Below are 26,579 nucleotides of genomic sequence, written 5' to 3' on the forward strand. Positions count from 1 at the left end.
GGTGTGATTGCAACTAGACAATATTCTGGAAAAGGGAAAACTTAAAGAGAATAAAAAGATCAGCAGTTGCCAGGGTTCAAAGGGCGGTAAGGATAGAAAGTGGAGCACAGTGGTTTTTTACTGGAGTGATATTATTCTGTGTGATATTATTATGAGGGACACATGTCATTATACATTTGTCAAAACCCATAGAATGTACAACACCAAGAGTGAACCCTTGTGTAAACTATGGACTTTCAGTAGTAATGACATGTCAGTGTAGCTTCAGTGACTGTAACAAACGTACCACTCTGGTACTGGATATTGATAGTGGGGGGTTAGGTTGTGTGTATTTGGGGGCAGAAAGTAATGGGAACTCGCTGTACTTCCTACTCAGTTTTGCTGTGAACCTAAAACTGCTTAAAAAATTAAGTCTCTTTTAAAGGAAAGGAAAGGACTTAAGAAACTATTGCATTCAAGAATAATTGAAATAATAGTAATAGCCAATATTTTTTGAGCATTTAATATTAGTTCAATAATCAGTTTATGAATTGTCCCATTATAAAAGCAGTAGCTTCATTAAATAACAAAAACAATAATAATCACCTAGTGAATCATTGGAGTTAGGATTCCAATAGAGAATTTATTAAAGGAATGAGAAATACAGATAATACTTTTATTAAACACTGGCCTTAAGACAGAAGTAACATTATTTTGTGAATACTTTTTAAAGGGTGGGGAAACCTGTTGTTTTGGTAGTGATTCTTCATTTTCTGAATGAGACCAATCCTGTTTCTTAATTGCCCTTGATAAGGAGGTAATATTCATAACCTTTGAGAAAGGTTTCTTTTACCTTGGGTCCTTAAACCTCCTATTAAATAATTTGGTGTGTGTTTCTGTGAAGAACATCCATATCTTTCATTAGACTTCTGCAAAAAGTCCTCAAATGGTTAAGAACTACTGTTTTACAGCAAGGAGGGATTTTGGTTAAGGTTTGGTTAGAAATGACAATGTTTTGGTACCAGTCTTAGGAAAATATTTTTCTTGATTTTTTTATATGGTATAAATTTTTCAGATAAAACTTGAAGATACCTTATTTTTAATTTTCATTGCTGCTCTGTTGGTTCATGTTATGATTTTGTTGGGTGTAGGTTAGATTTAGCTTATCTTCTGGGTTGATGTACAAGGAGAAAAACGCACGCATGGCTGTTATTGTTGAATCTGAACTCTAGAGACTGTTAAACTTTTACATATATACTCACATAAACACACCTTACTTCAAATTAAGGCCATTTCTAGTGGGAATGTTATATTACACTCAATTTCAAAAAGACAATAGACAGGAAAAATTTATAATATAAATATGTACATATATAAAATATATATAAATAGTTTTAGCACTATGTACTTGAAGAATACGAAGTTGTGACTCAAAATTATAGAAAACCTTATTACATTTGTATTTTTAATTCAGGTGAATATACTGAGTAAAATAGTGAGCCGAGCAACACCTGGACTTCAAAAGTTTTCAAAAACAGCCAGTATGCTCTGGCTTCTTCAACAGGAGATGGTCACATGGAGGCTGCTGGCTTCTTTGTATAGGTAAAGTTGTGTAGGACTTCAAAGAGAAATAAACTGGCAGATTAACTTGGAAGTTAGAGTAAGATGTGTTTGGAAATAGGTTCTGCCATTTTGTGATACTTATCATTTCTAATGCCTTAGTTGTCAGAAGTGAGTTAACGAGGAAAGGGGAATATTAATCATAAAGCTGGTAGCTACCAAAAATTGGATACATGTAAAGATTTAAGGAAAGTGCTAAAAAGACGGCAATATTTAGAAGAGGATAGATTAAGAAAAAGAACTGACAGATATACTTATGTAATGTAGAAGTTTGAGAGAAGTTAACCAAATTTTTCTTCTCTCAGATGCTCCTTGGTTTTGGCTTTCATTCTGTTACTTTCTCATCCTAATGAGAAAATCTTGAGAGAAACTTATATTTTTTCATTTGGGCCCTGTGAAAACATTATATTAAAAAGTTAGGTGTATGAATTAGCAGGTAGCCATTAAAGACTTTGCAGTTTGTCTCTTTAGTAAATATCATTTTTGTTCAGATGTCAGTATTAGATTCAGAAGGCATTTACTACTTGATTTTTGCTTTTAAAAGCATGTTGGCTAAGTTAATTGGAAACTCATTTGTTTACAGTGGATGGAATGCAGGTTTCTGCATGTATCTAGCTTAAAAAGGTGATTTCATTTACTCATATGAAATAAGGCTTTTTCATTTTGTGTTATTTTTCCCCAGAGACAGAATACAGTCTGCATTAGAAGATGAAAGTATGTTTGTAATTACTGTAAGTTTTATATTAAATTTTTTCCTTTATAAATGCTTAAAATTCAAATGTTTTTAGTAGTAGAATTTGATTTTTGACCCTCCATCTAGAGTTTCTTCATTTTAAAAATTTTACAAGTAAAGATACAATAATCAAAATTGATTTACATTATAGAGTAAAAGGTTAAAGTTCTCTTTTATCCCTCATACTGTTCAGTCTAACAATTTAGTACATATTCTACCAGACATTTTTCTCTGCATCTTTATACATATATACACATACAATTTTGTGGGTTTTTTTTTTTTTTTTTTTTTTGGTACGCGGGCCTCTCACTTGTTGTGGCCTCTCCCGTTGCGGAGCACAGGCTCCGGACGCGCAGGCTCAGCGGCCATGGCTCACGGGCCCAGCCGCTCCGCGGCACGTGGGATCTTCCCAGACCGGGGCACGAACCCGTGTCCCCTGCATCGGCAGGCGGACTCTCAACCACTGCGCCACCAGGGAAGCCCTGTGGGGTTCTTTTTTGAAGATCAAGTTGAGAATGTCATTTTGAAATGTTTAGTTAAACCTTGAGAAGGTCAACCACAGTGTTCTAGAGATGCCTTCCTTCAGACAAAGTATCCTCCAAGACAATGAAGGCTATGCCTCATTATCCTTGAAATCAAACATTGACCTCCTAGGTAATTTGAGGGAGTTGTCCCTCAGGCCATTCAGCAGAAGCCTTTTTTTAATGCAGTCTGGGTGAAGTGTTGCAGGATTCAGTGACTTGGGTCCTAGTAAAGGTATTAGTCAAATTGTTAAATTGTGCAAACTTCTCTGCAGTGCTGGAATATATTTTGTTCTCTCCTAGAGACTCCAAGCAGAGAGAAGATAGAGCCTGAAGGGAATGAGTCCCCCAGCTCTGTCTCATTCTGTAAATGGTCTTTCCATATTTTTCTTTTCCTCCCAGCAGACCCAGGGGAACTCAGCCATGTTGCCCCCCTTCAAAAGTCAGCACCTTCTACAGTTAACGTTTGAACAACACGGGTTTGAACTGTGTGGGTCCACTTTTTTTCACTAAATACATGCTGCAGTACTACATGATCTGCAGTTGGTTGAATCCTCAGGTACAGAACCTCGGTTACAGAGGAATGAGCAGTACAGAGAGCTAACTGTAAAGTTACATTTGGATTTTCGACTGTAAGGAGGATCAGTGCCCTAACCCTTGCATTGTTCAAGGGTCAGCCGTATTTCTTTCTTTTAAAGCAAAATAATTTTCAAGCACTGTAACTCCAACCTGTCAAAAATCAAACCCACTTTTGTCTTTCAGTGGATGGCACCATAGCCAACTTTCCAAGGAACCCGAATGTTCCCTAAGCCAGCACTTCTCAAACTTCACTGTGCACATGAGTCACCTGGGGATCTTGTTAAAATACAGATTGTGATTCAGTAGGTCTGGGAAGGGGCCTAAGATTCTGCATTTTTTTTTTTTTTTTTTGAGGTACACGGGCCTCTCACTGTTGTGGCCTCTCCCGTTGCGGAGCACAGGCTCCGGACGTGCAGGCTCAGCGGCCACGGCTCACGGGCCCAGCCGCTCCGCGGCATGTGGGATCCTCCCGGACCGGGGCACGAACCCGCGTCCCCTGCATCGGCAGGCGGACTCTCAACCACTGCGCCACCAGGGGAGCCCAGATTCTGCATTTTTAAGAGGCTCGCAGGTGGTGCTGATGCTGTTGGTCTGTAAACCACACTCTGAGTAGCCAGGGTTTAGACCCTGCTCTCTGCCTCATCTCAAAATTTAGTCCATCATCAGATCTTGCTCACTTTAGCTCTTCTGTTCCAACTCTGACCTCTCATCTCTGTTCCTCTTGCCACCACTTAAGCCAAAGCCTTCATCATTTTTTGCAGGAATTATGGCAATAACTTCATCTAGTCTCCCTGCTCTATACATACATGTAGTTTTGGGTGGTGGTGGGGTTGGTTTGGTGTTTTTTTCTTTTTTACTGTATAGTATGATTTCATTTATACCTTATACTGAGAGTTTTTTATTATTCATCAATATTTCTTAGTTTTTTTCATGTCAATTTGTATACATTTACCTTATTTTTTCATAGTATGCCAAAGTATAAATGTGCCATAATTTTTTTCAGACATTCTGCTGGACATATTTGTTTCCAGTATTTTTGCTATAGTTAAAATGCAATGGACATTCTTCACACTTACCTACATATTTGAGTATTTCCTGTATTTCTGGAAGTGAATTGTTGGGACAAAGTTTGATAGAGTTTGTCATGTTGCCTTCCTAATGAAATGTACTAGTTTACACTCTCACAGTGTGTGAAAATGTTTACTCTGCCATCAATCATTTGATTTTGCCAGTTGGAAGGAAGGTACCTTGTTTTTTGTTTTTTTTAATTAATTAATTAATTAATTTTTGGTTGCGTTGGGTCTTCGTTGCTGTGTGCAGGCTTTCTCTAGTTGCGATGAGCGGGGGCTACTCTTTGTTGCCGTGCGCGGGCTTCTCATTGCGGTGGCTTCTTTTGTTGTGGAGCACGGGCTCTAGGCGCGCGGGCTTCGGTAGTCATGGCACGTGGGCTCAATAGTTGTGGCTCGTGGCCTCTAGAGCGCAGGCTCAATAGTTGTGGTGAACAGGCTCACAGGCCTAGCCGCTCCACGGCATGTGGGATCTTCCTAGACCAGGGTTTGAACCCATGTCCCCTGCATTGGAAGGCGGATTCTTAACCACTGCGCTACCAGGGAAGTCCTAAAGTTTTTAAATGTTAATTTCCTAATATGCCCCATGACTGCATCCTACCCTTTATTATGATTTGTTTCATTTTGTTTTGTATTTTATTTTTCCCAAAAACAACATCTCTGGGGAAATAGAACTTAAAAATTTTAAGCATAACCAAGAATTAAAATATCAAGTAAGAGCAGCTGCACATTGATCTAGCAGTTTGAAACTTACTTATAAAATTTTTTCAAAGGTGAATATACAGACTTGCTATGTTAAAATGGTTGTAGGTGGTTAAATATACTTATTTCAGATTCTCTTACCTTTCTGTTGAAATAATGTTCTTGAGGATCTTCTTTTCTTTCTTTCCACCATTTTTTTTTTTATAGGTTCTTAATGCCAGTGAAAAAGCAGTTGTGGAAGCATTATTTCAGAGAGATTCACTTGTCCGACAAAGTCAGGTATGACTAGAATTTTTACATTTTTTTGGTGAAATATGGAGAAAGGTAAATGACATAAAAGAAATGAAGTGGTTTTTTTTTTGCGGTACGCGTGCCTCTCACTGCGGTACGCGGGCCTTTCTTGTTGCGGAGCACAGGCTCCGGATGCGCAGGCTCAGTGGCCATGGCTCACGGGCCCAGCCGCACCGCGGCATGTGGGATCTTCCCGGACCGGGGCATGCACCCGCGTCCACTGCACCGGCAGGCGGACTCTCAACCACTGCACCACCGGGGAAGCCCTGAAGTTTTTTAAGTCAAACTTTTTTCTTAATTTTTTTCTTTTTGATCTTTTAACTTATAATTAAAAAGAATTAAGAACCTTGTTTTTTATTTTCAAATAATAGCCCCACCATTTCCAGGAATAGCCTGTTAAAAACTGTATTATTCCTATAGAAAATAACCTTTTGCCATAATATTTATACATCTTTAAAAAGTAAAAACAGTGATAGAAAAAATTGTTACTTGGTATTTTTGAATTAGAAACCTTTTTTTTTTAAATTAATGGTAGGAGTAATACTACTTCAAATAAAATACTTACAGATTTTATAGTTAATACTCTTTTTCCCCTCCTTTCCTAGCTGGTGGTAGATTGGTTGGAGAGCATTGCCAAAGATGAGATTGGAGATTTTTCGGATAATATTGAGTTTTATGCAAAGTCAGTATATTGGTAAGTCACTAAACTTTTATTGTTGAAGTCATTTAATGTTGGTTTTGTTTATTCATCTTTCAACAAATATTTATTCAGTTCTTACTGAACTCAGTCTGTGAGCAAAACAGATAAAAACTCTGCCTTTGTGGAATTTATAATTGTATAGGAGAGTTAGACAGCAAATAGATATATATCCTATTGGGTGCTAAGAGCTTTGAAAGAAAAATAAGAATCAGAGTTGATGGATAGAGGATGGTAATGGGAGTTACTTTAAGTAGAAGAGGTGACCAGGGAAGGCCTCTCTAAGGAAGTAACAGGTAATAAGAGTAAGAGGTTTTTAAGAAATAAAGGAGGCCAGACATGCAAAAATTTGAGGGACAAGTGTTCAGGGCAAGAACAGGAACTACAGAGACTCTAAGAAGGTAAAGCATTTGCACAAGGAGGCCAGTGTGAGCACAGCAAAGAAAAGAATGGTAGGAAATGAGATTGAAGAGAGCCAGTTCATATAGGACTTTTACAGGTAGCCCAGGTAAGGGTTTGGGACTTTATTTTAAATGTGATGGGAAACCTTGAGAATAAAAGAATGACATGGTCTGATTCAAGTTTTCAAACAATCACTTTGCCATATTTTTGTAATAATCATAATTATCAGGAAGACAATTCTCCCATGTTTCTAGCTACTTGTATGTGTTTTTGTTTTTTAATTGCTTTTCCCTGCATCCTTCAGTGCTTCTAAATTATTGTAAGACCTTGAAACCAGAAAGCAAGTACCCCTAGGTTAAAGGGACAGTTTATTTCAAGACTTAAAGAAAAAGTTCAGTTTGCCTTTGAATTCAGTAACATTATATATGTATCAAGTCTATAAATCAATTGTTTTTTTCTCTGCTTAACTAGGAAATTAGTGCTACCAAATTTTTTTTTTTAATCTTAAATCTTGGTTAGTTGTGGTTTTTCTGAGAGAAAGAGAAATTTTCATTTTCAGAAAAAAAATTTTTTAAGTTAATATGTCCTGTTAAGGTTTTTACAAGTTTTTTACGAGTTAGTCTCCTTTTCTTGCCAGTCAATAGAAGAGAATAGAGAATCCTTTTAAAACAGAGTCACACTTCTGTGGTCATTTGGTTTTTAATAAGGCATCAAAGCAATCCAGTGGGGAAAGCAATGTCTTTTGAACAAACCGTGCAGGAAAAAACTGCATTATCTATGTGAACAAAGCTTAGCCTTGATACCTCCCTCACACTGTACCCAACAGTTAATTCAGGATGGATCATAATCCCCAATGTAAAAGCTAAAACTGTAAAGCTCTTAGAGGAAAACATAAGAGGACATTTTTGTGACTTGGCGAATAAGTGATTGTCACAGAAAGCAGTAATCAGGAGAAAGAGATTGATTTGACTTCATCAAAATTAAAACCTCATTAAAAGACATCATTGAGAAAAGGAATTGGTGGCAATCCGCAGACTGGAAGAAACGTAAAGAACCTGTAGTTCATAAAGAACTACAACTCAGTAGCAAGAAGACAGCCAGATTAAAAAGGACAAAGATTTGAACAGATTCCTCACAAAAGCAGATAGGTGAATGGCCAATAAGGCATGAAAAAATGCTCAACATCATTAGTCATCTGAGCTAAAATGCCCTTTTATATTAACGTTTTGCATGTTTTTTCTGAGTTTGTACTCTCTTTCCTTGACTTGATTTTTTAAGTAGACCTATTAAAATTCCTCGTTTAAAAAAAAGTTGTACTTATTCTTTCAGGGAAAATACTCTGCATACCTTGAAACAGCGGCAGCTCTCTTCTTACATAGGAAGTGTCCGTCCTCTTGTCACTGAATTGGTAAGTGTTCTTTGAAATGGAAGTTGCCTTCAGAGTTAAGTGATTTTTATTCCTAAAGGCTGAGAATTTTTATTTTCTTGGATCCTTGTTTTAGTTTCCAGAAGGATTGCATATACTGTTTAACTCTAAAAATTACTAAGTTGCGTTTGAATTTGATGGCATATATTTGAACCCATCTGTGGCCTATAGATTGTAAATTGTAAAAGGAAGTATAGAAAGTGTTCTTGATTTGCCAGCATTAAAACAAATTAATTTTGACTTTATAGCAAGGTTTGACTCTGCAGCTGTAAGGTGGTGACCTATGAAAGTTCTTTTATATAGAAAGCAGGGGAAAAAAATAAAGCTTTGTGAATTAGCTTGAGGTTAGAAGGGTCATTCTAGGATATGAGTTATAGGAGTAATAGTGGATTTGAAAAGAACGGGAGTCTAATTATTGTAGAAATGAAGGAACAGAGCTTTGTGATAGGTGGAGGCATGTGAATTAAATATTTATAGTGAAGAGTGAGAGAAGTAAGTAACAGTCGAAAAAATAGGTAAAATTCCATTTGGTAACAAAAGTGTGTTTTGATGAAAATTATTTGGAAACTACTGAAAGTTCTTGTAATAAATTGTAGCAAAATTACCCCTGTAGCAAGCAACTAAAAATCATTTACCCTTAACATCTGGAAAGTGGTGATTTCCTTTTGCCAGAAAGAAACTGTTTGTTCCAAAATTGAATGATTATATCTGTCTGTAAAATATTTGTGAAACTAGCCAATTGACCTATTATGCCTTCCAGTTTTTGAATTGATAATCATATTACTCAGTAACATTTGGAATAAGAATTACTCCTCTTTTAAAGTCACATTAAAATAGCTTTTAATCTGAAATTCATCATGTAGATCAGGGGTCCCCAACCCCCAGGCTGTGGACTGGTACCGGTCCCCGGCCTGTTAGGAAGCGGGCCACGCAGCAGGAGGTGAGCGGAAGGCGAGTGAGCGAAGTTACATCTGCCGCTCCCCGTCGCTCCCCATCTCCCCGTCGCTCCCCATCGCTCCCGTTACGCCTGAACCATCCCCTTCCCCCTGCCACCCCCCCTGCCGTCTGTGGAAAAATTGTCTTCCACAAAACCGGTCCCTGATGCCAAAAAGGTTGGGGACCGCTGATGTAGATCATGTGTGCTCTTTGCCACAAAAATGAGGACACTATGTTATCCCCAGTGTTCAAAGGCCCATTTCTTTTTATTCTTGAAAGGTAGTTGGTAGGAATAACTGAGGGTGGAGGTATTTATTAGAAATCTGTTTTAAAATTTCTTTTGTTGGGTGTTGGTGTGCTTTGTATAGCATTAGTCCCATACTGGGCTCTCTTCTCGTATGTTCTCAGAAAGAACCAGCTAAGCACCTTCTAGTCACAGAGTACATTGTGATTCCTGCAGTTTCTCCTCTGCTCATTCTCCATCTAGGCCTAATTCTGTTTAGGATTAACTGGGCCATGTAGTTGCTACAACAGGGTAAAGCTCAAGTCAGCTTGAATTATGAGTAGAATTTCTAGAGCTGCTGGGCTGGACTAGGGCTGTTTCCAGCTTGCCTGACTGAAGTATGCACCTTTGTGGACCAACAGAGTCTGTTTTGAATGGGCAACAGACAGCTATGTGGCTATTTGGGACACTTGTGACACTTCGTTCCCTTTGTTACTTAAGTAAATTCAGTGAATTTATTTCAGTATGTAATTCAGGAGACATTTATCATCTCTTGATGTTTACATTGTATGTGCGTATGAAGAATTTATAGTTGATGATTTAATTAATTAATTAATTTTTGTAGGACCCTGATGCTCCCATAAGACAGAAGATGCCCCTTGATGATCTGGATAGAGAAGATGAAGTCAGATTACTTAAATATCTTTTCACTCTGATTCGTGCTGGAATGACAGAAGAGGTAAATGATGTATATACCCTGCTTGTCCAATATCAAAAAGTCACAGACTATAAGTTGGAAAGGATCTTTGTGACCACTGAGTATGCCTCCTCAATGCAGTAATCTTTTTCACAGTATTTCTGGATCTAACTCCTGTTCCAACATTTCTGGTAATAAAGAACACATTGCTTCAGAAAGCAGTGCACTTCAGTTTGCACAACTCTGGTAGAAAATCCTTTGTAAGAAGTCAAACTTTGCCTTCCCATTAGTGTACTGCATACCCTAGGCATAGCCCCATTATTTCTAGTTTGGATTTTTTTTTTAACAAATTCAATGAAGACTTTTTTTTTTTTTTTTTTTAGTAAATTTATTTATGGCTGCGTTGGGTCTTCATTGCCGCACATGGGCTTTCTCTAGTTGTGGCGAGTAGGGGCTACTCTTCATTGCGGTGCGTGGGCTTCTCATTACAGTGGCTTCTCTTGTTGTGGAGCACGGGCTCTAGGCGTGCGGGCTCGGTAGTTGTGGTGCATGGGCTTAGTTGCTCCGCGGCATGTGGGATCTTCCTGGACCAGGGCTTAAACCCGTGTCGCCTTCATTGGCTGGCGGATTCCTAACCACTGCGCCACTAGGGAAGCCCCTATTTCTAGTTTGGATTTTTAAGAGTTAAGAATAAGTCTGACCCTAATTGCTCTTCTAGTTGATACTGTCTAGCATTTGAAGACTATGGTCCCCTCAAATTTCTTCCTTTTAACTTCACCTCTTTAATATGTAACCTCCTGGGCTTCCCTGGTGGCACAGTGGGTGGGAATCTGCCTGCCAATGCAGGGGACCTGGGTTTGATCCCTGGCCCGGGAAGATTCCCACATGCCGCGGAGCTGCAAAGCCCATGTGCCACAACTACTGAGCCTGTGCTCTAGAGCCTGTGCTCTGCAACGAGAAGCCACGACAATGAGAAGCCTGCGCACCACTCGCTGCAACTAGAGAAAGCCCGCGCACAGAACAAAGACCCAACACAGCCAAAAATAAAAACAAATAAATAAATAAATTTATTTAAAAAAAAAAGTAACCTCCTTTGTGATAGTTAAGGTCTTGTGTGTAAGGTGTGAAGTATCTGATTAGACAGCTTACTGGATGGCTCTGTGGACTTTTTTTTTTTTTTTTTTTGCGGTACGCGGGCCTCTCACTGTTGTGGCCTCTCCCGTTGCGGAGTACAGGTTCCAGACGCGCAGGCTCAGCAGCCATGGCTCACTGGCCTAGCCGCTCCGAGGCATGTGGGATCTTCCCAGACCGGGGCACGAACCCGTGTCCCCTGCATCGGCAGGCAGAGTCTCAACCACTGCGCCACCAGGGAAGCCCTCTGTGGACTTTTTAGATGAGGTAGTCTGATGCATAGGAGCTTCAAGCTTCAGATATTATGCTGTACCTGTTTTGCTGTACTCTTGGTAATGTTCTTTGGATAGAAATATGTTAACTCAAAGTGTTGTTTGTTCTTCTGTGTTACAAACCACTAGCATATATTAAGTAATTTTTATAGTAGTAAGTGTTGGATTATTAAACATCATTCTTATTTTTTAATTAAGAAAAGAAGGGGGATTCCCTGGTGGTCCAGTAGTTAGGCCTCTGAGCTTTCACTGCTGAGGGTTTGGGTTCAATCTCTGACTGGGGAACTAAGATCCTGTAAGCCACGTGGGTGGCATGGCGCCCCCCCCCCCCCAAAAAAAAAAAGGAAAGAAAGAAAGAAAAGAAGTAACACGTACTCATTTGTTCAGAAAATATTTGAGTCCCAGCCACTCTGCCAGGTGATGTGCGGATACTAGGAATCACAATGGCAAGTAAGGATGTATTTTTAAAAACAAAACAAAAATATGATCACATTATTGAAAGCCTTGAAAAATAAAAACTCTCAAGGTCCCACTACCTTTACATAATCACAGATAGTGGAGTTTTAAAATTTACTTACAAGCCTTTTTTTGTACATCTTTTTTTTTCACTTTACACGAGCCTCTCACTGTTGTGGCCTCTCGCATTGCGGAGCACAGGCTCCGGACGCGCAGGCTCAGCGGCCATGGCTCATGGGCCCAGCCGCTCCGTGGCATGTGGGATCTTCCCGGACCGGGGCATGAACCCGCGTCCCCTGCATCGGCAGGCGGACTCTCAACCACTGCGCCACCAGGGAAGCCCAAGTCAATAGTTTTGGTATATTACAGTATTGATTTTTTCATTGTGATAAAAGATATATAACAAAATTTGTCATTTTAACCATTTTCAAGTGTAAATTTCAGTGACATTAATTAAATTCACAGTGTTGCAAAACCATCACCACTATGTTTCTAAAACTTTTTCATCACCCCAAGCAGAAACTCCATAATCATTATGCAGTAATTCCCCATTTCCCCTTTCTCTCAGCATTTGGTAACCTAATCTTTCTGTCTCTATGCATTTGCCTATTCTAGCTATTTCATATAAGTGGAATCATACAATATTTGTTCTTTTGTGTCTGGCTAATTTCACTTAGAAAAATGTTTTTAAGGTTTTGCATTCAGATTTTGTCCTGCCTTTTTTAGGTAGCATATCAAATATTTAAAAAATATTTTTCCATGTTGCTACATAGCTTTCATAATTTTTAAAAGTCATAAATCCAAAATGATGTTTTGGGTATGATACTTTTTAACTGATTCAATTTTTTAAAAAATATTTATTTATTTTTATTTGGCTGTGCCGGATCTTAGTCATGGCATGCGGGATCTTCGTTGTGGCGTGTGAGATCTTTTAGTCGTGGCATGTGGGCTCTTAGTTGCAGCATGCGGGATCTAGTTCCCTGACCAGGGATCAAACCCTGGCCCCCTGCATTGCGAGCGTGGAGTCTTAACCATTGGACCACTAGGGACGTCCCTTAACTGGTTGTATTAATCAGGTTCTGTAGGTTCAAATGACAGAAGCCCAACTCAAATTACTTACAGGTCGGGGATTGATTGTCTCATGGAACAGAGAAGTATAGAGGGTTATATCTGGTTATAAAAGCAGGATTCGGGGACTTAGAAGATGTCATTAGGATACTGTCTCTCCCAGGCTCTTGACACTCCTCTCTGTGGCTTCATTCTCAAGAAGCCATTTGTGTCCGTGATGGCCGCCAACAGCTCCAGCCTTACATCCTCCTGCAAGCTAGCAACCCCAGCAAAAGGAGTGTCTCTCTTTCCCAGTATCTCTGGCAAGGGTCCTGGGAGTGATTCTTGTTACATCACATGCCTAATCCTTGAGTTCAGAGATGGAATCATATGACCTATTCAAACCATATGAACTAAATGGGGAGAGATGGTTCCTAAAGAGATGATGGACCAACAAACATGTTTCTATCTCACTGGTATATCAAGCTCATCTGATTGGTCACATTTAACATGAAGAAATATCATCTTTATGGGCTGAATGAGCAATAGCACCCTGTCATTATAGAGACTAACAGTGTTTTTGTAATACTTTTACATAAATCAAGGGTCATCAGCCTCTTTAGCCCATTTGTCTCTAGCAGAATTACATGCCTGTGGGCACTGTGGGCACCTAGTGGTAAGCCCAGAATCAAAGAGCAAACGGATTATTAGGGAAAGAAAGAAAGGAAGGAACGGAGGGACGGAGGGAGGGAGGAAGGAAGGCAGGAAGGCAGGCAGGCAGACAGGCCCGCGGGTGGGCAGAGGCCACAGAAAGACATGCATATGGCTGAAGTGAAATGCCATTACTGATTGTCTACACCGTCCTTTGTCACATCTATGCCATAAGTTATCTAATCCTCATAAATTGCTTGTACTTTTCTATAAGGCACAAGTACTTCTTTAGTACTGCATTGGTTATATGACCAATCACTGTTTCTTGTTTCTAAAGGCACAACGACTCTGCAAACGCTGTGGTCAGGCATGGAGAGCTGCAACACTTGAAGGCTGGAAGCTCTATCATGACCCCAATGTTAACGGAGGTATTTTAATTGATTTTATTCTGAGAGTTAGCTCTAAATGGCAATTTTGTGAAGTATAGCTTTTGTTTTTAGAAATTGTTGAACTTAGGAGATCTCATTTTAAGCTATAAACTTTATTTCTTTTACTGTTTTATAGGAACAGAATTAGAACATGTTGAAGGGAATCCATATAGATGCATTTGGAAAATAAGTTGTTGGAGAATGGCGGAAGATGTAAGATATAATAAAATATTTACTGATACTGATTTTTACTCATAATTCACTGAAGGCCTGCTGAAGATGCTATGAAATGTTGAGAGTAGTTTAAGACTAAAGTTCCTGTTTTTGAAGAACTTCCAATCAAACTGAAGAACAGGGCAGGCTTTACGAATCAGAGTTATTCAGACACACTGAGTACTAAGAATTAAGCACTGAAATAAGGCAAAAATACAAAAAAAGATAGCAGATGAAGTCACAGAATAAGCACTGGGCTGGCTTCCAAAGAGAATTGAACCGATCTTTTAAAAATTACTAGGATTTGAGTTGTTGGGCATGAAAAGCAGAGAAAGGAATTGTCGGTAGGATGCCTAGGTTGGGAAAAGTCAAGGGAAGGTAGGTTTACCAGGTTGGAGCAGAAGGCTCACAAGAGGAAATATAGTCAGTTCTGTCATGACACCACCTACGCATTCCTAAAAATCACTACAGCATGACAAATTGTGGAGAAAATCCACAGGGCTTTTAGGGAAAATAGAATTAAGAGCACAGTACTCAAAAACCACCAGTGACACATAAAAAATTAAAAACTTAATAAAAATAGCACAGTGTCACACTGTTAAATAAACACATAAATACTGCAACAAATATGGCAGTTTACCTTGAAAAAGAACTGGAGTTTGCTTGTGGAATGAGGTGTCAGAGGGTTACAGCTTGTGAGTTATTGAGAGGTGATAGAAGGAGGTTATCTGAAATGAAACAAAATTGTAACAGTTGATGTGGATGGATTTAGCTTATCATACACCTGGAGAGCCCAGGGAGCTGGTAGATGTTTGAGGAGTGTCAGTTTTGTGTATTTCCAAGTGGCTTGGTTCATTTAGGTGTTTTCAGTATTCAGCTAATGTTTCTTGTGCACAAAATTGTGCATAAGGAAATGCGAAGTTTATATTATGTGCAAATCATTTCTTGATAAATCAATTGCATTGGAACAAATTCACATTTTCAAAACAAGCATTGTAGCAGAACTGACTGTAATGAGAAGATGACTGAAAAACGTAAATTAAGAGCAGGCAGTGGTGGTCCTCAAGTGCTGCTCTAAGGAATGGGAACTTTGTACCATACATAGTGGTGAGCCATCAAAACCTTGAGGGCACATGACAGCAGTGCTTTAAGAAAATTAGCATGGCAGTGGAAAATAGGCTTAAAATTGAATGAACTAAAGACTGAGAAACTAGTTAGGAGGCTGTCAGAGTTATTCAGACACTAAGTAATAAGGGCCTGCCCTGGGTTAATATGGAGAGTACAAAAGAACGGAACAAAAATGGTCAGGACCAGAAACTGGAAACAGCGCAGAGGAGGACTCAGTTTTATAGTGAGAGTCTCTGAAGTCTCTTGTTTGGATGATGAGAAAACAGGAATGTCATTAATAGAATCCAGAAGTAAAATGGGATAATTTGATGAATATAATTAATTCTACTTAGGAATTTGATGCAAACTGATGCGTGACAGGCTCCAAGTGTGCCTTGTTTGGATGTTGTTCTTAGGTCACTATCAGGTAGTATTAGGTATTTAGAAACTTTATAGGGGAAAACACCTATACAGAGTCTATCTGGAATAAAATTTGCCTATAATAAATAATCAAAGCATCCATTAGATTTGAATCTGCTTTCACTCTGTGTTTGAAATTTAGATATTTGACTTTTCAGGAAGATTTCAGCATTGGCTATATCAAACTAAGGGGTCCTTCCTTCTTATTCCCCTACTAGATCTTTTACTAAAGTTTAGAAACTGTCAGGTGAGTAAATAAGTTCATTTTAGAAGACACTGCAGATTTCCAGATTATGAAAAAGTTGACATACTAAGAAAAACAGTAGTTCAATTTTATTTATATTCATTATATTTCAGGAGCTTTTTAATAGATATGAGAGAGCAATTTATGCAGCTTTAAGTGGGAATCTCAAGCAGGTATGCGATTTATTTTAATAATTCTTTTTTTCTATGGAATGAAATTATATATAATATATGTCATATATATAACCATATATAATAATCGTATAAGCTTAAGCTACTAAGAATAGCAATGATAGAGATAATCATGAAATAGAATAGTAACTTGAGGTACTTAGTTTGATGTATTTCATACACCAAATGATGTTTTATTTATTTATTTATTTTAATCTTAATTTTTTTTAAAATTAATTAATTTATTTGGCTTCACTGGGTCTTAGTTGTGGCACGAGGGATCTTCTTTGCCGCATATGGGATCTTTAGTTGCGGCATGCAAACTCTAAGTTGCAGCTTGTGGGATCTATGGAGTTCCCTGACCAGGGATCAAACCTGAAGCCCCTGCATTGGGAGCGTGGAGTCTTAGCCACTGGACCACTAGGGAAGTCCCCCAAATGATGGTCTGATACATGAAATCAAATTTCAGTTTCTAAGAATTGTAAATTTAATTCCAATACACATTTATTTATAAAACTTATGGTTCCCATAGCTTTATCCAGAAGTGTTCCACAAAGGCACAATGACTGAATTGTCTCACACGTGTGTGTGCTGCTCACAGCTCCTACTACCCCCTACATTTTACAGCGGTTTTGAGGAATGTTACCATAACACTGAAACACCATCTTATATCAGCATGGAAAATTGATGCTATTGTGTGCTCATCATGGAAAAAATCATAATAGTTCAGACTTCTTAGAAGATGTGGTTTGAGAGACTTCCCTGGCGGTCCATTGGTTAAGACTCTGAGCTTCCACTTCAGGGGGCACGGGTTCAATCCCTGCTTGGGGAACTAATATCCCTCACCTCATGCTGTGCAGTGCAGCCAAAAAAAAAAAGGAGATGTGGTTTGAGGGGTGGAGAGAGGAGGTTATTTTGGTATGATATTTTACAATACACAATGTCTTATGTCATTATAGTGACTTTATAGTCCATATAAGTGGGTGTAACTGCTTTTCCTTTCTTTTTTGTTGACTATGTCTGCATGTTTCTGTTTTGGAATGGGGTAAAGCTGCTTCCTGTCTGTGACACCTGGGAAGACACAGTGTGGGCCTACTTTCGGGTGATGGTGGACAGTCTGGTAGAACAGGAGATCCGGACATCAGTAATAACTCTAGATGAAACTGAAGAACTCCCTAGAGAATATTTGGAGGCAAAGTGAGTGAGTTGGTTTGTTTTTCATCATGAGGATTTGTAGTATTCTCTGTGAAGTTTCATTTTGTAGTCTTTGTTCATATTATTTATTAGCGTTACTTTATCCCTTTCCTTGTTCTTTCTTTCAAAGTTGGACTTTAGAAAAGGTTTTTGAAGAACTTCAAGCTACTGATAAAAAGGTAAATATTAATATTTTAGGATAACTGGAATACGAAACTAAATGTTACATTGTGCACTGTAGCTGAAAGGCACAAAAGTATGCGAAATCTTGTTATATTCTCTTTTCGTTTCCTCACCTCTTATTCATATAAGAGATATTCTTTAAAAAGAAAAAACTTAACTGCATATTTAAATGATACATCATTTCTGTTTATTTGGTTTAGGATTGGTTTCATCTAAATATATGGTATGCATGTAAGCTAATTTATCCCTTTCTTTTTGAAAAATTAAAATATATAATGGCAAATTAGCAAGACTTTCTTTTCCTAGATCTCAAAATAATCCAGTATTTTTTAAAGTAATATTCTTTTTTTTTTTGGGGGGGGGGTGTGTGCATGCCTCTCACCACTGTAGCCTCTCCTGTTGTGGAGCACAGGCTCTGGACGCGCAGGCTCAGCGGCCATGGCTCACGGGCCCAGCTGCTCCGCGGCATGTGGGATCCTCCGGGACCGGGGCATGAACCCGTGTCCCCTGCATCAGCAGGCGGACTCCCAACCACTGCGCCACCAGGGAAGCCCTAAAGTAATATTCTTAAAAATTTTTTTAAATAACCAAAGTATGTACTTGAAACAAAATAATCTAAAGATGTATAAGTAAGGCCTTTATAAAACTTCCTCCCAACCTCTTTATGGTTATTCTCATTCACTGAGGTGATAAAACATTGATATGTATCCTACATATCCTTCTCCATAATCTTACAAATATATGTAGATAATGTAGATATTCCAGTATAGGATTTTGGTTTTTGAGGTTGTTTTTCACATCATTCTACCTACATTAGTCTACGGCTTTTTTTCCCCCCATTTAATGATACTGTCTTTGAGTTAGTGGATATAGATTTAACAGCCTAACTTATTATTTTTAATAGGTATATAATGTTCTATAGAATGACGTATCCTTTTTTTAAATCATTCCCCTTTTGGTGATATTTAGGTTGCTTCTAGCACTGCAATGAACATTCTTATTTATTTATTCTTATTTTTTTATGCTTATCTACTAGTCCTGTTTCTTTACAGGTTTCCTGAAAGCAGGAATGTTGGGTTAAAGGGTATATGTATATTAAGTTAATTTCCTTGTTGTAGCAATTAATTCATACTCCTACAAGTAATTTATTAATATGGCCATTTCCCTGCATTCTCACTAGTCCCAGATATCACAGTTTTTTTTTATTTTTTGCCAATCCATCAGATTAGCTGGGAAATAGAAACTCACTGTTCTTCTCATATTTCCCTGTCTATTCATAAGACTGAGCAAATTTTCCTGTTTATTGACCATTTTTGAATTTCCTATTTAGAGCTTTCACCTATTTTTCTGTTGGATTTTATTTTTTCCTTATTATTGTATAAGAGTTCTTTGTATAGTAAAAAAAAATGTAGTGCTTTCTCTATCAAGTGTTTTTTTTGCCAGTCTGTTGTTTTGGAGATTCCAATGAATGAAAATAAAACAAGAAAGTCAAGGAATAGATACAAATTTAGAAACGGGGGAGCATTTACATATGATGAGAGTGTAAATCTAGAAACTCAAGATGCAGTAAGTTACTAGAATTAATAAGAGAATTTTTAAAGTATCTAAATTCAAGACAAAGTTATGAAAAAAATCATATCCTTTTTGTAATTGTTACAGCTAGTTAGAAAAGGATTTAGCTCCCTGCAAAAGTCCCATTTAAATTATTGACCAAAACTATAAGATACCCAGGAATAAAATTAACCAAGGATTTGAGCACCTTCATAAAAAACTATAGAATCCTATTGAAAGACACAAATAGATATACCACATTCCTGGATGAGGTGATTTGATATAAATCTCAGTCATTCCAAAATTAACATTGAAACCTAATGCTTTGGGGCATTATTTCTGAACAGAAAATTTCCAAGTAGAAGAATAAGTGAGAATGGCGAGAAAAGAACAATAATTAATAGGATATTTGCCTTCCTCAGTAATAAAACAATATAAAGATACAATAAAACAGTATCGAATTGTCACAGGAATAAATAGATCATCGGAATACGAAAATCCATATTAGATCCAAATATATATGAGAACTTAATAGTTGTAGATGACAGAGATGACGTTTCCTTTCAGAGGAAGAGGGATGGTTTATTTACATACATGGTATGGACATAATTTACTTTCCATCTGGAAGAGAACAAAGCTAGATCTCTGCTTCATGCCATGTATTAAAATCATTTCCAGAGGGAGCAAACATTTGAATGTAAAAAAGAAAAAATATTGGAAGAAAATTTAGACAAATAAAAATCAAAATATATTTGACCAAAAATATATGAATTATTTGCTTCAGAAAAAAATCCAACAGCAGGTTACTTGTAAATTTTGTCTGCTCTGTGCCTAATCACTATTTTGATTGGTTTTGTTACTTTTGGTGCCATTTGCAGAAGAGAATACCCAAAGAATGCTTTCAAGAACCACTGTTGATGTTGAAGGAAATCTTACAGTTTATTTTGATTTGGTCACATGTGCCCTTCTTTTCTGGTTCACCACGGACTGCCAAGGAAAACTGTAGTAAAATATAAAAAATAAAAGTTTCATAACATTCACAGAGATTAAATTGTTTTATCGCAGTTCTCTGCTTTCAAAGATAACGTTGAGCCTTGAGTATATATTTCCAAGGGCAGTATCTTTCTCATGTTTTACTTTATTTTGGTCTCCTAAGACCCTTCATCTCCAGCTTTTTCTTTGTATATGTTCCTTCAAAAGTTGACATTTTTAGCTTACCAGTGAGTACATACTGCAGAATGACCATAGTAGATTTATGGAAAATGTAAAAACTTTTTCAGAGAGTTCTGGAAGAGAATCAAGAACATTATCATATAGTTCAAAAATTCCTTATCCTGGGAGACATTGATGGTAAGATATATTTTATTTCACTTTGTATGAGTTCTTTGTTTTCTTTAGTAATTTTGTAAAAAGTTATCAAAACAGTGCATATGACTTACCACATTTTGTCATCTCTATAAATATCAACGTATCTGAATGCAACTATTTACTTAATTTTTAGAAAATAAAGTTTGAATTTAATCCAGAGTCTGTTTTATATGATGGTTCTTAACAGTGAGATAGTGAACTGGTAGTGGTATAGGAATACAGTAAATGTCCTTGGATAGTGTTTATATCTCTTCTTTTGATTTTTATCCCTATTGTTGCATCTTTGCTTTGATTGCTTATAGGTCTGATGGATGAATTTAGCAAATGGCTTTCCAAAAGCAGAAACAATCTACCTGGACACCTCCTTCGCTTCATGACTCACCTCATTTTGTTTTTCCGCACTCTGGGACTACAGACCAAAGTAAATAAAAATGAGCTGTATACCCTTCTCTGCAAGATTGATGCTTTATACACCTATTGTCAGGAAAACATGCTACTTTTTGGTTGTTGTTTTCTGGAAATGGTGACCATAGTCTCATATGGTCACTCGATGATAATTCACTGCAGGTTACTTGTTAGGGTTCTAATCTGTGGCTGCAGAATGCTGGTGGTTACCTGGATTTTGGACAATTTATAACTTTAATCCTCATCAGTACCCACCTCTAAATCAACCAGCTAAGGTAACTGAGCCAGACTAAGTTCTCTGAGATCTTAAACCTTTGTTTTCTTTTTTCTTTTTCTTCTGTCCTAAATGGTAACACTTTGGTCAGAGTACATGTAGAAGGCAGAATGATGCAGTAGTTGAAAGCTTGGGTTTTGGAGTAAGAATCCTGGATTCATATTCTTACTCAGCAGCTTCTAGCTGTGTAATTCTGGGTAAATCTCCTTAGGTCTTAGTTTCTTCCTCTGTAAAATGTGAACAATAATAGTAACTACCCACAGAGAGTTAGGGTAAGGCAATACATGAACTTCGCTAAGCACTTAGTTATTGCATGTAGTTATTGCTCAGTGGTAAGTATTAAAAGTCATTAAATCATTATAGCGGAATTTTTATTAGATATATTGCTGGTACACATAAGCAGTTGTATTTATAATTTAATAATTATATCTTTTTTCCTATGAAGGAAGAAGTTTCCATTGAGGTTTTAAAGACATACATACAGGTAAACTTTGAGAAACCACAATTATATATATTTTTTTACCATTTTAATGAAAACAAAAATCAGAATGATAATATTTTAATATCTAGTGGCAGGAGAGTCATCAAAATCCATAAAGGTCTTTTAATTGTCATAAATACTTTCTTTTGGAATTTAAAATTCTGTTTAGCAGCACAAATCTATATCTGTATGAATCTCTCCTAAATATATTTGAAATTTTGAAGTGAACTTTTTAAAAAGCACTGTTGATCCTAGAACTTGTTTAATTATTGACATTCTTTGATCCTTTTTTTGTTTTTTAGCTTTTAATAAATGAGAAACATACAAATCTCATAGCATTTTATACCTGTCATTTGCCTCAAGACCTCGCTGTTGCCCAGTATGCATTATTTTTGGAAGGTGTTACAGAATTTGAACAGCGCCACCATTGCCTGGAGCTGGCTAAAGAAGCAGGTAAAAATGGTTGAGAACATCTACTGGGCTTTGTAAGCAGATTATCATTTTGGCTTTAGTAACATTTAGCCTTCTAGTTTTAAATCCTATTTCTCTTACGAGGTGAAAAAGGAATGAGGTTTTCAGTGAAATTCTGTTTTAGGAATGAAATAACCTATACTGTAACTCGTGTGAAATATCTTTTAATTTTGGCATTTTCTTTTATAATGTCTTTCATATTTTACATATTTTTAAAGAAGTGTTATCCCAAATTTACCAAATCATTGTGACTGTTTAGAGGATATTAGTGTGAACGATTAATTCTTGTTTTTGTTTCTTCAAAAAATTCTTTAGATTTGGATATTGCAACTATAACAAAAACCGTAGTTGAGAATATTCGGAAGAAAGATAATGGTGAATTCAGTCATCATGACCTGGCCCCAGCCCTAGATACTGGCACTACTGAGGTAACATGAGGGGAAGAGAGAGGTGTGTTATATAACTCCTGATAATCCCTCATGTTATGCTTTTGTGAACTTCTACCTTAAAATACTCTGGCTTCTTTCTTTTTTAAAGAATTTTTCCTTGTCAGCCAAGTTATAAAAATTGGCAGCAAACTTAAGGTCTTGTGTAAGGAATTGCTTAATAGTAGTATTATGTTAAGGGAAGTTTCTTTAATGGAAAAAACCTGAGCATTGGATTTTTGCTCATCAGATTATTCTAGATACTTGATCAGTCACGTTTTTTGGCTGAGTCGGGTCTTAGTTGCGGCACTCGGGATCTTTTCATTGTGGCATCTTTTCGTTGTGGCGGGTGGGCTCTTCGTTTTGGTGCGTGGGCTTCTCTCTAGTTGTGACATGTGGGTTTTCTCTCTCTGTTTATGCCGTGTGGGCTCCAGAGTGCATGGGCTCTGTAGTCTGCGGCACACGGGCTCTCTCATTGAGACACGTGGGCTTAGTTGCTCTGCAGCATGTGCGATCTTAGTTTCCTGCATTGGAAGGTGGATTCTTTACCACTGGACCACCAGGGAAGTCCCGATCAATCAGTAACTTTTATGTAGCTTACTTATTCCTATTTTCAGAAAAGAATAGAAAGTTTTATCTAGGAAAGAAAAAAATTTTAGAGTAGCACTTAAAGGAATTACATGATTAAGTTGGTGGGACATCACATATATAATTCCAGATTCACAGTCCAGTAAGTTTTTTCTATAATTTAATAGAGACCTATTAAATGTGAAAATAAACTAAGAAAAGCTATTTTCTTTCATTATTTTGTATAACCTGAGGGAAAATATTCACTAGAAGTACAGACATAAGCTGGTTCTACTAATTTGTAGAATATCGTAGAAAAAACACAGTTGACATTTCTTTTTTCCAATTAAATGAATAGGAGGACCGTTTAAAAATCGATGTAATTGACTGGTTGGTATTTGACCCATCACAGAGGGCGGAAGCACTAAAACAAGGCAATGCCATAATGAGGAAATTCTTGGGTATGCTGTATTTTTATATTCTTTTTTTTTTTTTTTAAGTTTTTGTTCTGTTCTAGAACTTTGTTGTTTGTTTTTCCAACCCTTCCAGTAGGGTAAGGTACAAAACAGCCACTGTTACGGCTAGTATTGTAAAACAAAACATATTTAATAGTGACTTTTCATATCCTACTCAATTTTGCATATAATCTCAAGCCTTTGAAAAAATTGAATTGCCTTTTTTTAAGACACAGAAAAGTATGTAAAAGTAATTGCATTTAATGAATCCTTTTGTGACTGTTACATTGAGATAAGGAAAAGCCCAGCCATTAAGTAGAGAGATCACCCAGACCTTTAACAGAAGTACCTTGAGACATGAAATGGTTACAGGTAGCTGTGAAAGTTGCAAACCAATAATTTGATTCCTTTAGAAACCATTACACGGAAATCCATATGTATTGAAAAACTGTATATCTTTTTCACAGCATCAAAAAAGCACGAAGCTGCAAAAGAAGTATTTGTGAAAATTCCTCAGGATTCAATAGCAGAAATCTATAACCAGTGGGAGGAACAAGGAATGGAGAGCCCACTTCCTGCTGAAGATGATAACGCTATCCGAGAACACTTGTGCATTAGAGCTTACTTGGTGAGATTGTAAAAACCACAAAACCTTTCTTTATGATGACTTTCCTGATTCACTCTCAGACCTTGAACTGTTTTTCCAGAAATGGTGATTGACTCATTATCTTAGCTCCCTTGCGACTGTGGGACTGACTGATCCATAAGAACTTTGAAGACAAGACCTGGTCTTCATTTGCATGAGCCTCTAATCAGTGCTAACCAACTAAGAACGTTTCACATGGTAGATAGTGTGTGTGATGTCTGAAATATATGTTTTCTTAAGATTCTTTGAATGCTTCTCTCAACTTTAACATTTCTGCTTTTGGCAATAACTGAAAAAAGCAAGATATTCTGTATTGTGACTAAACAACATACTCATTCAAAATTCATTCAACAAATAATGAAGTGATTGGCTAGGTTCTAGGACTAATTCTGGATGTCTTTCTATCCTTGCCCTCTAGAAGCTAATAGGCTCATCAAGAAGACAGACAAGTAAATATGTGAACATCACGAACAAAACACTTAATTCACCATGATTTTTTTTTGGTATAAAAAAGAAATATTAAACGATTTTACTTCTTGCTACTGAAAAATTATTTCTAAGAGTCAAATTTTTAAAAACTTTGTTGAACATATGTGAACAGTTTTTTGTTTTGTATTTCTCTTTTATTTTGCATTTTAGGAAGCGCATGAAACCTTTAATGAGTGGTTTAAGCATATGAATTCAGCTCCACAAAAACCTACTTTGACACCTCAAGCAACTTTTACTGAGAAAGTGGCTCATGAACACAAAGAAAAGAAATATGAAGTAAGTTGAATGTAGATGAGACATGTCTATTGCATCTCAAAAATGCATGTCATATATTTAAAGAGATCATTTTTTCAGCAGTTATATTCCTATTATAACAAGTGATCTTCCTTACTACTGTTCTACTTTGAAAAAAAGCCATCCCTTTAGTTACTTTTCTGTAGATAATTAACCAAACATGAAACATACCTTCAGGTGACAGTAGTGCTCATTTACATGGTTAACATTTTAGCGTTTTATTGAACTGCAATCCGTCGATGTTTGTTTTTATATTTGGCTTACTGAATGTCAACTCTTTAGAATGATGTTCCATATATGTATATTCCTGTCTATACTGTACAGATACATTATAGTCTGTTATATATCTGCCTTATGTTTGTTTTGCAGATGGATTATGGTATTTGGAAAGGGCATTTGGATGCCCTAACTGCTGATGTGAAGGAGAAAATGTACAATGTCTTGTTGTTTGTTGATGGAGGGTGGATGGTGGATGTTAGAGAGGTAAGCTGTGTGCATTGTTTATAGCTAAAAGCAAAAATAATGTCTTTTTTAAAAAGTTTTTTGAATAGGAGCAGCTACAGATCCTATATAACCTTTGTACTTATAACTAAACATCCCATAATTTAACCTGAAATACTAGTTAGGGAATATAGGAATGTTTGACTCTTGGGTAAACTATTTTTCCATATTTAATATGTTCACTTAGGATAGTAAAATCTGATTTTTTAAAAAATATTTATTTATGTATTTATTTGATTTGCTGGTTCTTAGTTGCAGCAGGTGGGCTCCTTAGTTGCAGCCAGTGAGCTCCTTAGTTGTGGCATGTGAACTCCTAGTTGCAGCATGCATGGGGGATCTAGTTCCCTGACCAGGAATCGAACCCAGGCCCCCTGTATTGGGAGCGTGGAGTCTTAACCACTGTGCCACCAGGGAAGTCCCAAATCTAATTTTTTAAAGTTCTGGACCTAAAAATTAATTATATATGTATTCAACTCAATTTATGGATATGAAGATAAGTCTAGTAGAATGAGTAAGACATATATAAAGCAGTGGTTCTCACCTCTGAGCTGTCCATTTAAATGATCTGGAGAACTTTTAAAAAATACTGGTTTGGTTCCACTAGTGGTTACCACTAGTGGGGAGTGGGGAGGGAGGGGCAACATAGGGGTTGTGGAGGGGGAGGTAGGAACTGTTGGGTGTAAGATAGGCTACAAGGACATACTGTACAGTATGGGGAATATAGCCAGTATTTTGTAATATCTGTAAATGGAATGTTGCCTTTAAAAATTGTATTAAAAAAAAAACTTTTAAAGAGTCCTGAAAAGACATGACAGTTAAATGTAGTATGTGATCCTAAACTGGCTCCTGCATTGGAGGAAGAAAGATGCTATAAAGGAGAGTGTTGAGTCAGTGATGTTAAGGTATTACGTCACTGTTAAATTTCCTGACATCGTTAACTGCATTGTGATTATATTAGAGAAACTTCTCTTTATTAGGAAGTAAACACTGAAGTATTTAGAGGTGAGGGAACATGATTATGCAGCTTGCCCTCAAAGGGTTAAAAAAATGTGTATTTATAGATACACATGCAGATGCAAATCATAAAGCAAACAGGGCAAAGACTGAACAAAGGGTGAGGGTATTGAGATATTCTTTGTACTATTGTTGTAATTTAGTTTGTTTGAAATGATTTTCAAATAAAATATCTTTTTAAATAATAAAAAAAAAAATACCGGGTTCCACTTCCAGAGATTCTGGGTTAATCGGTCTGAGATAGGGCTG

The 26,579-nt window shown here is 37.1% G+C and overlaps 1 protein-coding gene across 2 annotated transcripts in view; it reads left to right on the plus strand.

Annotated features, from left to right (window-relative positions):
• NUP107 (nucleoporin 107) overlaps positions 1 to 26,579 on the plus strand; it is a 44,699-nt gene that overhangs the window by 12,852 nt on the left and 5,268 nt on the right. For both annotated transcript variants that reach the window (XM_082849399.1, XM_082849400.1), the window contains exons 7-26: positions 1,454 to 1,581; positions 2,282 to 2,330; positions 5,409 to 5,480; positions 6,098 to 6,186; positions 7,921 to 7,999; positions 9,802 to 9,915; positions 13,768 to 13,858; positions 13,995 to 14,071; positions 15,956 to 16,015; positions 17,064 to 17,209; positions 17,337 to 17,385; positions 20,221 to 20,290; positions 20,611 to 20,729; positions 21,433 to 21,471; positions 21,771 to 21,921; positions 22,255 to 22,367; positions 23,290 to 23,392; positions 23,854 to 24,014; positions 24,672 to 24,797; positions 25,185 to 25,298. In XM_082849399.1, the coding sequence (XP_082705525.1) occupies positions 1,454 to 1,581; positions 2,282 to 2,330; positions 5,409 to 5,480; positions 6,098 to 6,186; positions 7,921 to 7,999; positions 9,802 to 9,915; positions 13,768 to 13,858; positions 13,995 to 14,071; positions 15,956 to 16,015; positions 17,064 to 17,209; positions 17,337 to 17,385; positions 20,221 to 20,290; positions 20,611 to 20,729; positions 21,433 to 21,471; positions 21,771 to 21,921; positions 22,255 to 22,367; positions 23,290 to 23,392; positions 23,854 to 24,014; positions 24,672 to 24,797; positions 25,185 to 25,298 (1,950 nt within the window). The remainder of the gene's footprint in view (positions 1 to 1,453; positions 1,582 to 2,281; positions 2,331 to 5,408; positions 5,481 to 6,097; positions 6,187 to 7,920; positions 8,000 to 9,801; positions 9,916 to 13,767; positions 13,859 to 13,994; positions 14,072 to 15,955; positions 16,016 to 17,063; positions 17,210 to 17,336; positions 17,386 to 20,220; positions 20,291 to 20,610; positions 20,730 to 21,432; positions 21,472 to 21,770; positions 21,922 to 22,254; positions 22,368 to 23,289; positions 23,393 to 23,853; positions 24,015 to 24,671; positions 24,798 to 25,184; positions 25,299 to 26,579) is intronic.

Source organism: Leucopleurus acutus (genome assembly GCF_964270905.1).
Source record: "Leucopleurus acutus genome assembly, chromosome: 11".
In the NCBI taxonomy this organism is placed as follows: domain Eukaryota; kingdom Metazoa; phylum Chordata; class Mammalia; order Artiodactyla; family Delphinidae; genus Leucopleurus; species Leucopleurus acutus.